Consider the following 16133-nt stretch of genomic DNA (forward strand, 5'->3'; position numbering starts at 1 on the left):
GGCGTCATTTAACGTTTGGGATTATTTAAACAACGTTACGTTATTAGCATTATTCATTAATTCGTTCGTTCGTTCGTTCGTTCGTTCATATATTTATTTATTTAATTATCATTTCATTTTTTTAATTCAATTAATGATTGATTGATTGATTGATTGATTGATTGATTGATTGATTGATTGATTGATTGATTGATTGATTATCAAGTTGATTGTCAATTTGATTGATGAAATGTGAAATGAAAAAAAAGAATGATCTTCGAATTGATAAATGATTGATTGATAAATGTATTGATTGATTGGTTGATTGATTTATTGATTGATTGATTGATTGATTTATATTATTATTGATTTATATATGTTGTATTTGTCCCAGATTGAATATGATGCATATAGCTAGGTAACACAAAAAGAGATTGATACAATACGTTATAAATAAGGCGAACAAAAGAATCAATAAATCATTCAATCAATCAATCAATCAGTCAGTCAGTCAGTCAGTCAATCAATCAATGTCGCCGGATATAAAAATACAATTGTCTATACTAACTTACATAAATTTTATATGGCTGAAAGACTAACTGGCAATCTAAATGCAATCTGTCATTAAATCAAAATAATCATTATTATTATTTGAATCCAGTTTAAGGAATAGTCATATAAGACCAAAAGAAACATATTAAAATAGAAAAGAGTTAATAAATTAAGGTGCAGATCGAACGGTTGTCCGCAATTCTTGAACTCTTCTAAGTTTTCTACACGTTGACCCAAAGTGGGCGGGACCTGAATATCATCAAATCAATACTCTATGCCACCCAGCGTTATACATCTTCATCCTAGATTTTGACTTAAGAATTGTCAGCTAAATTTAATTGCAATAATGGCTGAGAAACCATCTGAAAGCAAGAAAGTGGCCATCATTGGAAGGTATAATGCTTAATCTTTTCATAGGTTTTGAAAATAACATTTTACCGGTGCGAATGTACTTTTCACGGGGATTAATAGTCCTACTATATTGTTTGCTATCATGGAGTGTAGTTAGTCATTCTAAAATGCCGTCCAGGCTTTTTTTTTAATGTTGAATTTTCTCAGAAAATCCTCACTGTTACTAGTGTAAGAAATAATTGGCTTTCTTAAGTCCCCCGACATGCCTGTAGCAACACTACTGTAATGTGCATTACGGGAACTATTTAAACATTTGGTCATTCACTATATGTTCCCCTTAACAACCTATCATAGAGTCACCAAAATAGAAATCATCAAAGACTCTGAAGCGGCAGTTTATATGGACTACACTGTCCTGGTGATCAATGTCAAGAAAACATCTTCAAATATGTATTACAATAGACCAGAATGCACCAATTTAGAGTAAAGTTAGACTCAAAGACAAACCAACCCATACGAAATCTATGACACTAATTGTCTGACCTGTAAAAAATAGTGACATTTAACGTAAAAAAAAAAAATATCTCCTGATTTATCGAAGGGGTCACTACTACCATTGATTTAGCTAAAATTAACTATGAATTAATGCATTTTAGGTTAAATGTCACTAATTTTTTACAAGTCATATTATGACACCAAAGCAGAAGTTCATTCCGATCAAACTACTCTGGTCCACTGAGCCCAGGGGATTTTGTTCAGAACACCGGGAGATTTTAACAGTGATTGGGCTTTGTTATCAAAATAAATTATTAAAGTTTATTTTTTTTTTTTTTTAGTGGCCTGATTGGTCAAAACTGGGCAATGATATTTGCTGGGGCCGGTTACCAGCCTTGTTTATTTGATGTGGATCCAGGACAGTTAGAGCGGGCATTGCAGGTATAAGGTTTTGAATAATGTCACTTGCCCAGTAGGTATACATGTAGAGTGTAGAACATTATAATTATTGTGCTATCAATAGCATACCTACGAAAAATACTTCAATGAAAGTCAGAACATTGATAGATGACAGCTTTGAACTGTCTTAAATATTACTCGAAAAGAATGTTATCTGCAACAGTCAGCATTGTTATCTGCCCTTGTTATGCTTTTAGATAGAGATAGAAATTTTCTCACACAGATTGCGTTAAGGGGAGCCGAAACATTTTTTCAAACACAGTACTTTGAAAACAACACTTCTAGTTAAACATTGTCTTGTCTTCTCTAATTATTCTTTTAATATTCATTTCTTCTCTACGGTAGTATTATTTTTTTAATGATCTTGTCTTTTCTTCAGTAATTATATTTTTAATGATCAGATCTTTTCTCTGCAGGAATTATTTTTTTAATGATCTTCTTTTCTGTACAGTTACTATGTTTTTAATAATCTGACTTGTCTTCTGTACTGTAATCATATTTTTAATGATGATCCATTACTTCTTGTTTTTATTTTAGCTTGTCTGCTTTTTGAACACAAATCTATATTTAGGCATTGTCATAGCCTTGATGTCATTGTTGTCAACATCATCAATGTTGACATTGTTCAATCTTCGACCTCGGCCATAACTTGAAAATCGTTTAAGATTTGTGTGGTGGTGTGTAAGCTTATATACTCGCACTCGGGCCTTGCCCATTCAGCGAGTGCTCCGTTAATTGTTAGTCATTTAAGGTTAATAGAGCATAGCGAACAGACAGAATGTAACCCTGGTTAGAGCTACCCTGGGTATAGCACTGTCACACGGGACCCCCATTTAACGTCCCTCCTGGAAGACGATAAATATTTTTAGTGGTGTGACTAGACCACGGATCCACCACTCAAAATTTTCAAATGAAACCCGCTTCACATGCACATGTTTAGTAAGGGACATAACTTTTTTCTTAAATATTATTGAGTTATGCCCTTTGTTTGACTGAAAAAAACAAGAACAGAAGAGAGTTGACTTTTTTCTTTGCTTCGCCTTTGTTAGAATTCACATATAGTCCAAATAATTGTAAGTTCATATTTTTTTAATAATTTTTGATAATCACCAAACATGACTGATTCTGATATACTTACCCGGTACATGAAATATGATGATATAGTGCAGAATGATATTTAAATTGATATAAGAAGTTTACACAAATATGTACTTTTTTTAACTGTACTTAAATGGCATTATCTCTTGAATTATATTTTTTTGTCACCAACAGGGGACCAGAAAGCATCTCTCAGAATATGAGACCAAAGGGTTTCTAAGGGGATCAGGGACAGCCAATGAACAAGCAGACAAAATCACAGGAACCAGCTCCCTTTCAGAGTGCCTTGATGGAGCTTTTTATGTGCAAGTATGTGTTGCAGCTCACATTAATCTTAACTACCGTACTTAAAATCATGTATTTTAGTTACAAAAAGATATACAGGTTTGGGTTATTCACTGTTTTGAAAAAGAACACTTAACAAAATAATTGACACTTTTTGCTATCGTGAAGAAAGGTAGTAAAAAGCATCCAAAAGACCAGCAGGCCCCCAATATTCAGAAAATACTCAAGTCAAATCTTAATGTCAATCTAAACTCATTTTACCACAAAAATCATTTAATAATTTAAAGGTACTAGACACCAGATGATACCATTGTAAGAAAAAAAGAAATTTGTCAAAAACTCTGATATAGTTGTGTACAATGCATTGAATCTTTCTTACTCCAATGCAAAATTTACTGGGTTTATCAGCCACATAAATCTCAATTAATTAAAAAATAGCATTGTATATGTATCTGTTCTAATCACATGATCTTCACATGCTTAATATACACACTATAAACTGGGAAATCAGTATGCGTTAATTTTAAATGGATAAACTCAGCTAAGACAGCGATAAAACATCATTTTAATCATGTAAAATAATGTATTATCGGCCTCATACTAGCTGATATTTATAGTTCTAGGCTTGTTTTGAGAAAATACTGAATTTGGACCATGTGTCTAGTCCCTTTTAACTATAATAAAGGTATTTACTGTTTTAAAGGGTAGTAAGAAGCATCAAAGAGACCAGATTGAACATGATATTTATTTATTTATTATATCCTGAAAAGAAAAATGAATTAACCAAACTAAAGGATTTAGCTGTCAGAACTGGGTTGCATCTACATATGGTAAAATATTGTGAGTCGTCTTATAGAGTAATTTAGGATGGACAGTCAAACCCTGTTGGCTCGAACTCCCAGGGACCGGCGAAAATACATCAAGCGTCGGAAAATAAGAGCCAAGCGCGAATGCTTACATATGATTCAGTATAAAAAAATAATTTTTGGTCCTTTACATTAAGTTCAAGCCAACCAGGAATTTGAGCCAAGTGAGTTAAAGCCAACGGGGTTCGATTGTAAGTAAATTACTATTGTTTACAGGAATGTGTTCCAGAGAACATTGACCTCAAGAAGAAAGTATTTGCTGAGATGGACGGTCTAGTTGGGGACAAAACCATCCTTGCTAGCTCAAGCAGTTGTCTGTGTGCTTCTATGATTGTCGATGGCTTGAAACATCAACACAATGCGATCGTTGCTCACCCGGTAAAATATTTTGTCCTTCAGACATAAAACACTGTTGCTGCCTTTTGTTATTCCAAATGGATTGGATATTTAGCAACATTGTGTGAATAGTTTTTCAGCCTCAAGTTATTTTTGTGGAGCCCGCCTGCAGTGAGTGAAACATAGTTGTCACAATGGTTGTTCCATGTGTGTGCGTGAGTCGGTCAAGACTGAACCTTGTCTGGGCTGTATCTTGACCATGCATTATAGGATTTTCAAAAAACTTGCCATGAAGGTTCACCATGATAAGCTGGCATGTCGTGCACAAGGCTCAAATCTGTACGTCAAAGGTCAAAGTCATGCTTACAGGTTAAATATCAGAATGAGAACTGTTGATAGGACTGGTCTGGACTGAGCCATGTATGGGCTGTATCTTGACCCTGTAGCTGTACAGCAGTTAATTCATGTGCTCTGGCTAATTTGAAACTAATTTGCGCCGAACACTAAGGTAAAAATTATTTATTTTTGGTCTTTTAGATAATTTAGTCAGTGCCAGTCCAGCCAGCAAACTTTATGGTTTAGAAGTCCAAAAATAAACAGTAAATATCATGGTACTCCTGCAAACTTAACCAACCATGCACTGACCAAATGTTTCATATACATATGAATGGCAATACTAAATATTCAATTTATAAATAGTTTACTTCTTAATGATTAAAATTGAGCAAAACGATGAAGAGCCAGCACAGCTATTTAATGTTTTATTAGGCTGGGGAAACCAAGTTATGACATAATGTCTGCTTAAATGCATGTGATTAAGCATGGCTTTTTAACTAACTTATTGATGAATATGGTCCATTTCCTTGTCTGTAATTAAATGTATCTGATGTTTAAATACCTCGACTGTTTAGATTAAATTTGTAAAATTGCATCATCTCATTATCATTTTGATTGATTCTTAATAATTAAGATTTTATGTCATGAAAACTTTTGTAGCATATTTCCAGGCAGATCAGTTTCCATTTTGTTCTCAAATTAAAAAATTTGCAGATCAATCCGCCCTACTTTGTTCCACTGGTGGAGATTGTCCCAGCTCCATTCACAAGTCCAGAAGTCACGAGCAGTGTTCGGAAATTGATGGAAGATATTGGCCAGTCACCAATCACGCTGCGTCAGGAATGCCTTGGTTTTGCCCTAAACCGCATACAGTATGCCTGTATCAATGAGTGCTGGAATATGTACAAAGTATGTCATTTTAGCTTTTGGTAGTTTTAGTTTGACTATTCGACTGGCATTGGCATCGGCATCACACCTTGGTTACGGTTTTTAATGTATAAGCACCTTTAAGTCATTATCTCAGCAAATACCTCATGTCAAATACATTATGTCAAATACATCATTTATTGCATTGAATCTTTAGGTATGAGTTCCCAACTACTAGTATCTAACCTATTATCCTACTATCAAACTAGGTTTGATGACACTATTATGAATGAATGCAAATAATTGGTCTTTATTATTCAGCTTAGAAATTCTGGTTAAGGTTTTGCATGATAACACACAGAGGTAAATTCCACAACAACTGCTTTATGTATTGCATTATGACTTTATACAACAATACACAATGATCCAACCTATTTGCATAGCCAAGTTAGATAACTCTATTTTGCATATAGCGCTAATTATGGCCCTTTATTATTCGACTAAGAAATTCTGGTTAAGGTTTTGCATGTAAGCGCATTCAATTTAATATTTGAGCAAATACATCATGTATTGCATTGAAACTTTATACAAGGGCTCCCAACCATTCAACCTTCTTAAATGATCAAGTTAAATAACTTTATCTTGCATATATTAATATAAATTTTGCCCATTCATTATTTGACTCAGAAACTCTGGTAAATGTTTTGCATGTAAGCATATTGAAGTCAATAACTCAGCAACTTCTTGATGTATTGCATTGAAACTTTGTACAATCAAGTATAATAACTCTATCTTGCATATAATGCATGTTTTGCACCTTTATTTGACTAAAATTCTGGTTAGGGTTCTGCATGTAATCAAATTTTACAGTGATCCATGCATGTTCATCAAAACTTTGCAATTCTTAAACATAAAAGCAGCAGAATAGTCGAGTGCACTGTCTCTGTGACAGCTCTTGTTATTTGTTAATATGAAGTGGCATCATTTGAAATTATAAATACTACATTAAACAATAGCTGTGCACTAGCTATCAGGGTAATTTTTAGGTAAACTTTGGTTGCGAAACACACAAAAAAAAATTAGTAGTTTTTTTAGTCAGTCTTTAAGAAAGTCAACTTCATTTTATTTTTTATATAAAACATACCTATGCAATGGAATGAATATGGTACATCAAGTATTACAAAAATACAAAACTAGCGTTCATAGTTGTCCAAATTTTTCAGACTGGTTTACTCAGTGCAGAGGACATAGACAAAGTTTGTACAGATGGACTGGGTCTTCGTTATGCCTTTATTGGTCCACTGGAGACAATGCACCTTAATGCTAATGGTATTTTTTGTGATTTTTATTTTTTGAAATTACATATTGCAGATCAATGTAGAGACAACTGTAGCCTATTATCATAATGTATTATACTTGATATCATTTTACTGACAGTCCACTAGTCTTGTTTCATCAATATTTCTTCTTATGCTGACTTGATAAAACAAGTTAAAGCAACATTGATACCCTACTGAGACAATCAATAATCTTGTATTTCTTGCGTGAAAAAAAGACGGGGTAAAAATGAAGCAATGATAAAAAACAATTAAAAGTAAACCATGCCATCTTCATTTTTTTCAGGGATCAAGGATTACTGTGAGCGCTATGCACAAGGAGCAGTTAATGTTCAAAAGGAGACTTTTCAACAGATACCTGTCTTGTATGACACTGAAACTGCTCAGAAAATCCAAGAAGAGTGGACAAATTCTCTCCCCTTGGATACTCTTCCGGAAAGAAGGGTGTGGAGGGACGAAATGTTGGCTAAACTCTCTAAATTGAAGATTGAAGATTCAAAAAGTGAAAAAAGTGGTTAATTGTTAAAGCATTAAGAAAATATGAGATATGTTCCACCTAGGCCTATAACTCAGTTCCACAGTAATTAATTATTAATCCAATCACTTGAATCAAAGATACCCCCCTCCCCCACCCCCACCCCCAAAGAAAACATATTTGTTTCACCTTTGTTTATTTAGCAGTTAAGTATTATCAACTTGCATGTCAGCATTTTACTTAAATGTTTGTGCATTGAAATTTATATAGAGTTTTGCTAATGTTTGTAATTTTTTGATTGTTACAAAAGAACCATTTCAAAGAACCATTTCATGTTTGTATACATGTTGTCTACCCTTTTCATTCTGTATGTTTCATAGAAATTCAACATTGATATTTGTGTTTTTTGTGCATTGAAATTTATATACAGTGTTCTAATGTTTGTATCAACTTATTGATTAGTACCAATGTATTATCTGATATTTGTATACATGTTGTTTACCCCTGCCATTCTGTATGTTTCATAGAAACCCAACATTTATTTTTTTTAAACATTTTTTAATTATGAGTTGATACAAATTCAAATACTAGTCCTCATGTTTGTATGAGCTGTATTTGAAATTTGGTCATCATATTTTTTCGTGCAATAGTATAAGCATCCACTTATTTGTTAATGTTTTAAAAGTACTTAGTTGTACTTTATATTCTAACAAATCATCTACTTTTTCTCAATCTTATAACAGTATTTGCATTATTTGAAAAATGTTGTGATTTTCTTTTTCTTTAAGCAAATATGAAAAAAAAAAATATGTTATTATTATTGATTTCTGAATACAAGTATTAAATGATCAATTTTTTTAAATGTTTTATTGTCCTTTTTCATTACTTCTGAATCCAAAATCATCAAGTTCCTATATTTTTATGACATCAAATACTAAGATATACAACGGGCCGATTGTTCAGAACTTTGTAAAAGTTTATAACGTTGTTAATTCCATCGTTTTCTACCCTTTTTAGCTCGACTATTCGAAGAATAGGTGGGCTATACTACTCGCCCCAGCGTCGGCGTCCGGTTAAAGTTTTAGGGCAAGTTGGGATTTTCACTTATAAGTCCAATACTCTACATTCAATTGACTTAATACTTCACACAGTTGTTCAGGGCCATCACATGATGAGGTTAGATAACTCCATATTATCTTTTATACAAATTATGGCCCCTGATTGACTATGGAACTTGGGTTAAAGTTTTAGAGCAAGTTGGAATATTTATTAATAACTTCTATATCCTTTGTTAAAATTGACTTAATACTTCACACAGTTGTTCAGGACCATCCCACAATGAGGTTACATAACTCCATATTATCCTAAATACAAGTTATGGCCCCTGATTGACTTAGGTTAAAGTTTTAGGGCAGGTTAAAGTTTTAGGGCAAGTTGGGATTTTCACTTAAAACTCCAATACCATTCATTCAATTGACTTAATACTTCACACAGATGTTCAGAGCCATCACATAATGAGGTTAGATAACTCCATATTATCTTTTATACAAATTATGGCCCCTGATTGACTATGGAACTTAGGTTAAAGTTTTAGGGCAGGTTGGGATATTGTTTAATAACTTCTATACCCTTCATTCAATTGACTTAATACTTCACACAATTGTTCAGGACCATCACCCAATGAGGTTACATAACTCCATATCCTTAATAAAAGTTATGGCCCCGGATTGACTTAGGTTAAAGTTTGAGGCAAGTAAAAGTTAAGGGCAAGTTGGGATTTTAATAAAAAAAACTTCTATACCGTTCATTAGATGCACTTAATAAAATTCAAAATTATTTACGACCATCTTACAACAAGAAAAATAACTCCGTTTTAAGCCTAAATACAAGTTATAGCCCTTGATTTTTTTTTTTATTTCCTTTGAAAGGCATATTTGTATATTCTTAACCACATTTTCATAATGGAAAATCAAGTTATTTGAATGACTTGCGTCATTGTTTGGGCGGGCTGGTGGGAGGGCAGCATCAAAGTCACCTTATGTATCAAATAATTTTAGTTAGGTTTGACATAAAGAGACCAAACTTGGTATTATTACATCGCTATTGTATTCTAAGTCAAAGTGGCATAGTCGAGCGCGCTGTCTTACGACGGCTCTTGTTTATATCTTTATTACTCTGGAAGTTTAATGGATTCACTAGAGGTCTGCTTTATTTCTAAAAACATTTGAAGCAACAGTTTCAGCTGTACTTGTTTATATTTAAATATGTGAGCAGATCATCAAATATTTCACATCTAAAAGTTAACAACAATGTCGTTAATCACGTTGTTAACTTTGACTACGTTCTAAATAATTGGAGCAGTGTTTACCATGATTGGAACAAATAGAGAAACATTTTATATAATGATTGAATTTTATCTCTTACTACTGAATTCGCTAATACTCGATTTCAGGATCTCAGAATTGATTATCACAGTAAGACTATATTTTGTAGAAATGGACAGATACACATTGGTATCAATTTGTACGCTATCTTATAACTGAACAAAACAAAAGAAACACATCATTGGTATGTGCTTATATTAAGCGTTAATTACAGCAGCTTACATGTAAATGCAGTTTGTAATTAAATCATACCAACTATTTTTAAGCATTAGTATGATTTTAAGCTTGACTATTCAAAGAATATGAGAGCTATACGACTCATCCCGGTATTGGCTTTTGCATGTAAGCATTTACTTTTGTCTTGCACACAATTCAATATCTCAACATTGACTGGATGTATTGCATTGAAACTTCATACAAGGTTTGTCAACCATCCAACCTACTTTAATGTTGAAGTAATATAACTATATTTTGCATATAATTCGAAATAGGATTCTTTTATATTCAACTCAGAAATAATGGCTGATGTTTTGCATGTAAGCACACATAAGTCAATATCTCAGTAATTACTTAATGCATTTTGCTGAGACTTAATGCAACCATCCAATCTTCTTAATAGTGAAGTTTCATAACTCTATTTTGCATGAAATGATAGTTATGGCCCTTTTCTATTTGACTTAAAAGTTCTGGTTAAGGTTTTGCATGTATATACATGTACAAGTCAAAATCTCAGCAAATACTTCATGTATTGCAATGAAACTTTACAGTAGTGTTCCCATTCATCAACCCTAATTAGTTATTTAAGTTTGATAACTCTATCTTACTCATTATGCAAATTATGGTTCTTTATGATCGCTGTCGAAGCACCGGTCAATATCTTCCAAAGGAGAACACCTTCAACATCTTGATGTAGTACATCGAAACTTTATACAAGATTAATAAACTGGCCTGAAATCAGAGAATGTGGCTTTAATCTTCTGATCTTGTTTTTTTTTTCAATAATCAGGATAATAAAAAATACAAATGTAGTTTGACTACAATACAAAAGAGTAATTTTGCATATTTTATATTCATAAACAGATTATATAATAAGAAGAAGAAGAAAAAGAAGAAGAATGATGATAATAATAATAATAATAATAGAAATAATAAAAGCAATAAAATCTTAATTTAACAAAGGTTATTCATATTTATAAATAATTGGCTTCAGGAATATTTTGATCAAATTCATGTAGTGAAAGTCATTGAAAAAAATTAGATATATCAGTATAGCATAAATTCCTGTCATAAATGTATGCTTTTCATGTTAAGTATATACAATATTACAGGGAACTTGTACAAATAGAGCATTTTTCATGCTTCTTTATATTGTTGATACTTAAAATTATCGGAATGGACTTAGTACAAACAAAAATAAATTGTTGTATGTGTTTCCACTTAAACATGTCGGGTGCATGTTAGTTTTGATGTTCTGGTATTTACATATTCTGTTATGTCCTTCTAAAAGACCTGGTATCGTAGCAATAACCATTGTAAGAAATGTCTATGATTTACAAAATCAAAGTGCACAAGGTGATATTTATTTGTCAATAAAAAAAATATTCATTTTATTATTTGAATGTAAATATTGACTTAATGGGCTCGTGTTATCAATGAACTGCAACAAAATGTTGCAAGATCATGATTTTCCATTCAATACAAAGGGGGTGTCGGAAATGAAAATTTATATTGTATATATCTAAACAAGCCTTCAGAATAATATTTCTCGTCAAACTTTTTGTTTTAACATTAATCTTATTAAAACCAAGAATAAAGGTTACAAAAAAAATATCGTTGATAAGATATTTCCCCATTATGTATTTAAAAAGACCTATATCTTAATCAAGATTAAAACAATAAAGACACCACCCAATATCACAGGGGTGTCTTAAATGCTTAATTAAAGGTGCACAATATTATATAGGTTGTTGGCCAAAATTATTTTTGTCATTTTAATGCATTATCATGTTTTACTCGTTTGATTTTAATGATAAAAAAAAGCATTTGATTAAGGTACAGATTAAAAATATCAGTGATGTTTTTGCACTTTATTTCCTAGTGAATTTGTGGCCGTCATTAAAAATAAAAACATTTATGCAAGCTAAAAAACCAAATATGTACCTAAATCATATGCCTTTTTTTTTGTTTTTATCATTTAAGTCAAATAAGTTAAACATGATAATGCATTAAAATAATAAAAACTATTTTTTGCATCAACCTATTATGTCTGCCTTTAAATCAGTTCAGTGATTAAATTACAAACACAATCTGAACCTAAATAAATCATGAAAGAAAAATTATTAGTGAGTGAAAGTTTAAAACAAAAGAAATATGATCCCTTTTGAAGTTTAAAAGTAATCCTTTGACCTTTCACATGTATAAACATTTAAGTAAGTTTAGTATAAAGGATTATCAAAACATATTTACTTACTGAATTTTTATCACAATTTTAATACTTGGATTAAAAGGGATTAACCTCAATTGCTGAGGTCAAATGAAAATAAGTATGTTCATTTAGGTTTAAATATAAAATTATATACATTGTGTTTAATACTTCATTAAGTGTTAGAAACGCAATTACATGTACATTAATAATGACTTATTATGCATCCAGGAAAGGATATTGTTTGATATTAAATCAAAATATTGGTAATATTTCTTTATTCTTTAAATAATTGAAAGTAAATTGTATTATATTTTAGTTTTTAAATATTTCATTTGAAGCAGCATTTTTTTTCTTGTTTGATTAAATAACTCTCTTTTTTGTATGAAATTTAAATTTATATATAATTTTATTTATATATTTTGTCATAATAATAATAATTAACTAATAAAAGTTGGTTATAGCTCATTGATAAGATGGTCCATATAAATATGTATACCATTATTTATTCAAGGCGATGGGTAAATGCCTCTCAAAGACCAACAATTCTGTCAACAAAGTTAGGCCAACTCCTACTCCGGACAGTGGAGCAAAGAAGAAAATGAGGAGAAGGAAAAATGACACTGGACTTCCGAAGGAGCGTTACGCAATTGTTGAAGGCAGATACGATGTTAAGCTTCCGAGGGAGAAAACCTGCACCATAAATTGTTCAGCATTTTTACCGACCGGTGATATCATTTTCGGGGATCAGGATAATAAGAACATCAAATTATTTAACTGTAATTTCGACTTCATGACATGTATAGAGTTCCCCGATCCTGTGCAATGTCTTTGTGCTTCTCCGAACTTACCGCTAATCTATGCAATATTTCCGGACAGGATTCGACAAATTCATGTCGACGGAGTGAATATGAAAAAGAGCGGGTTCATAAAAACTCCGGGTGAGTGTCGTGCTATGGTTGTGAATAAATTTGATGGTAAAGCCATCTCATTGTATATGCCAGACGACTTTGGGCAAGTTAACTTATTAACACCGGGTGGAAGTCTTCAGTTAGAATTATTTGCTGACAATACTGACCAAATGTTATTTATTGACCCAGGACCACTTGTAGTAACAAGAAATTTGACAATCGCTGTAGCAGATAGAGCTCAGCAAGCCGTTATAGGCGTACAGCCTGACGGACAAGTGCAGTTTCGATACAAAGGTATTCGTACCCCTACCGCTATAATCTGTGATGAACAGAACTATATTTACGTTGCAGGTCCGAAAATGATTCACCAGCTTTCTGAAAAAGGAGAGCTTGTCAAGTTGTTTCTTACGAAGGCGGAAATTGGATTAGCTCCAATGTCTCTAGCATATTTTCCTGAAAGGAAACATTTGATCGTGACAGGCAAAGGATCAAAAGTAACTCTTTTTAAACTGACTTGAGACTTTCATGTGCTTTCATTATGAAGTGAACCAGCCAAAAAAGCATAACATAATACGTTATGCAAAAAAATCTACTACATGATTTGAATTGGCATTTATTTCGTGCTGAAAGTCTGGTGTAGTGGGTAGATTTGTTGAACAATAATGTTATGTACAAAATTGATTCTTTGTTCGGTTAGGTCACTCGCTTCTCACCAAGGCGACCCAGGTTCAAGTTCTGGCCTGGGCGCATGTGAGTTTGGTTAGTGGGCACCAAACAGGCTTTGTATAAGTTATCATAACTTTCTTCACAATTGTTGTAAAATATATAATGCTTAAACTAATTCTTTGATCATGTTTCAGGGGTTCTAATAGCTAATAATTATCAATCTAAAAATAGCTTGGGAGTACTTCCCGTGCCAAAAAAAAGCTCAGCTTTCTAAAAAGCGCAGCTTTAGCTTAGCTAAAGCTATGCTTTTCAAAAAGCTGTGTTTTTTTAGCTAAGCTATTTTGAAAAAGCTTAGCAAAAGCTGTGTTTTTTATAGAAAGGTTAGCAAAAGCTGTGCTTTTTAATAATAGCTTAGCTAAAGCTATGTTTTTTCCTCTAAAAAGCTGCGCTTTTTCTTCAAAGCTGCGCTTTTAAAAAAAGAGCTGAACAAAAGCTATGTTCTTTTCTCTAAAAGCTGAGTTTTTTCTTCTAAGCTGCGCTTTTTGTTTATGAAGATGCGTTTTTTTATTTAAAAGCTTAGCTAAAGCTGCGTCTTTTGACTAGGTAAAAGATTGCCTCTTAGAAAAGCTGCGTCTTTTTCATATTAGCTGCGTCTTTTCCAAAATTAAAATTGGGTTAGTATTTCTTTAAAAGACTAAGCTTTTCAAACAAAAGACTAAGCTTTTGGAGAAAAACAAAGGTTTATATTGTGAAATTCATTTTCAAAATTTTATTATTTATTTATAACACAGTTATTAAAATAGAAATTCCAAATATTTTTCTGTGTTTTTTTTTATTCAAAACGCAGGTGTCTGAAAATATAGCATTTTCCTAAATACCTTTAAATTGTTTTGAAAATGTGTCCCATCTCATCAGGTCCTGATTATTCTATTTTGGATTTTTTATTTTAAACTAAAATTGAATCCATGTTGGTCAAGTTATTCTTTGTCTCTGTACATGCTGATTCGATTTAAAATAAGACAATTTTTGGCTGTCTTTGGCATTTAACCAGTGCCATTAAACTTAAATTAGTGAAGTAAAATATTGATCATTAGATCAAACTTTAACCAGTGCCATTAAACTTAAATTAGTGAAGTAAAATATTGATCATTAGATCAGATAAATATGAACTATGATTAGAAACATGACATACCACTATTGGATGATTTGTGATAAACTGACATGTGAAAGCACTCAGGTCATGGTATGTATTCTTTATTTCAGTTGTTAATTTCACTGTTATGACACTTGACTACTTGTGGGACTTTTATTTGTCAACTTTCAATCTAGTGCTCATATTTTAATAAATAACAATGCTGTTGTAGATAGTAGCTGGATGTAGGATTATTGGTCCCACATAGTAGATTTAGGTAATTTTAAAACTCTATGAAGATGCACTTGTTTTCAGCCTTATATATATGTTAATATCATATTAACATATTAAGCTGAAATTGCCATACATATGCACACTAGCACCTTTAATGCTATACAAATGATTACAGTGTTGGTTTTTGGAGGGGTCATAAAACTGCCATCTGCCACATGGCTTACCAGTTATTGGAAACTGGCCAAATTGGGTCAATCAATTTAAGTTAAGTACTAATAAAGTCATTACATATTTAAAATATGATACCCTGTTTTATTCCAGAGCTGTCAGGAATCTCTAGATTTGACAAAAATATAACAAAAGATCCTTGAGACTTGTCATTTTCCAATTTGTAGTTTCATGATTTTCTATCAATTATTTTTGCCACTGAGTAAAAGGTTATTTTATTATTGCTAAATTTGACAAATATGTACTTGTTTGTCTGTCTGTAAATACATTATGTCCAGTTACAAGGTGTCATGTACAATTAAATATGAAACAATAAAAATATCTGTAACACAAACACATGTTTAGGAAATTTAAATAAAGCAAAATGTCTATGTATTTATTCAAATGTGTTCTATTTTTGATGGTTCAATATATTTATATAACGCGGTTTAAACACACTTGGTGTTTTTTTTGTTTTTTTTAATTTTGTTTAAAGCGTATATTTTTGTTAAAAAATGCACTTTAGATACACTCAAGTGTGTATTTAGTGCGTTTTGTTTTTGTAAAATCTTTTTTTCACCTGTGGTATTTTTTATGAAAGTATGAGCTACGTTTTTTTTTTTTAAAAGCTGCGCTAAATTAGCTAAGCTATTTGAAAAGCTTCATCATAAAGCTAAGCTTTTTGGCCAACACCGCCATAAAGCTTTTCATAATTAGCTAAGCTATTTCGAAGAAAAAACA

The 16133-nt window shown here is 31.9% G+C and overlaps 2 protein-coding genes across 3 annotated transcripts; both read left to right on the forward strand.

Annotated features, from left to right (window-relative positions):
• Positions 1 to 780: 780 nt before the first annotated feature.
• On the forward strand, positions 781 to 11803 carry LOC128237244 (lambda-crystallin-like). Its single transcript, XM_052952593.1, has 7 exons — positions 781 to 924; positions 1719 to 1818; positions 3109 to 3243; positions 4302 to 4463; positions 5472 to 5666; positions 6848 to 6953; positions 7248 to 11803. Exons 1-7 carry the CDS (start codon positions 878 to 880, stop codon positions 7478 to 7480), a joined length of 978 nt encoding a protein of 325 aa, XP_052808553.1. The 5' UTR covers positions 781 to 877; the 3' UTR covers positions 7481 to 11803.
• A 408-nt stretch (positions 11804 to 12211) lies between these two features.
• On the forward strand, positions 12212 to 14063 carry LOC128237245 (uncharacterized). 2 transcript variants are annotated; one of them, XM_052952595.1, is made up of 2 exons: positions 12212 to 12508; positions 12757 to 14063. In XM_052952595.1, the coding sequence occupies exon 2, from the start codon at positions 12760 to 12762 to the stop codon at positions 13669 to 13671; it is 912 nt and encodes a 303-aa protein (XP_052808555.1). In that variant the 5' UTR covers positions 12212 to 12508; positions 12757 to 12759; the 3' UTR covers positions 13672 to 14063. The 2 variants fall into 2 exon arrangements, with proteins under 2 accessions (XP_052808555.1, XP_052808554.1); XM_052952594.1 differs by having other exon boundaries at positions 12212 to 12363.
• Positions 14064 to 16133: the final 2070 nt, after the last annotated feature.

The sequence above is a fragment of the Mya arenaria genome, chromosome 6, assembly GCF_026914265.1.
Source record: "Mya arenaria isolate MELC-2E11 chromosome 6, ASM2691426v1".
NCBI lineage: Eukaryota > Metazoa > Mollusca > Bivalvia > Myida > Myidae > Mya > Mya arenaria.

What these genes read in the sequence shown, in the direction of transcription:
- LOC128237244 (XM_052952593.1), top strand. Translation starts at nt 878, where the DNA reads ATGGCTGAGAAACCATCTGAAAGCAAGAAAGTGGCCATCATTGGAAG. An exon ending in AGTTAGAGCGGGCATTGCAG is followed by an intron (nt 1,819 to 3,108) that starts GTATAAGGTTTT and finishes TGTCACCAACAG; the next exon opens with GGGACCAGAAAGCATCTCTC. An exon ending in AATGCACCTTAATGCTAATG is followed by an intron (nt 6,954 to 7,247) that starts GTATTTTTTGTG and finishes CATTTTTTTCAG; the next exon opens with GGATCAAGGATTACTGTGAG.
- LOC128237245 (XM_052952595.1), top strand. Translation starts at nt 12,760, where the DNA reads ATGGGTAAATGCCTCTCAAAGACCAACAATTCTGTCAACAAAGTTAGG.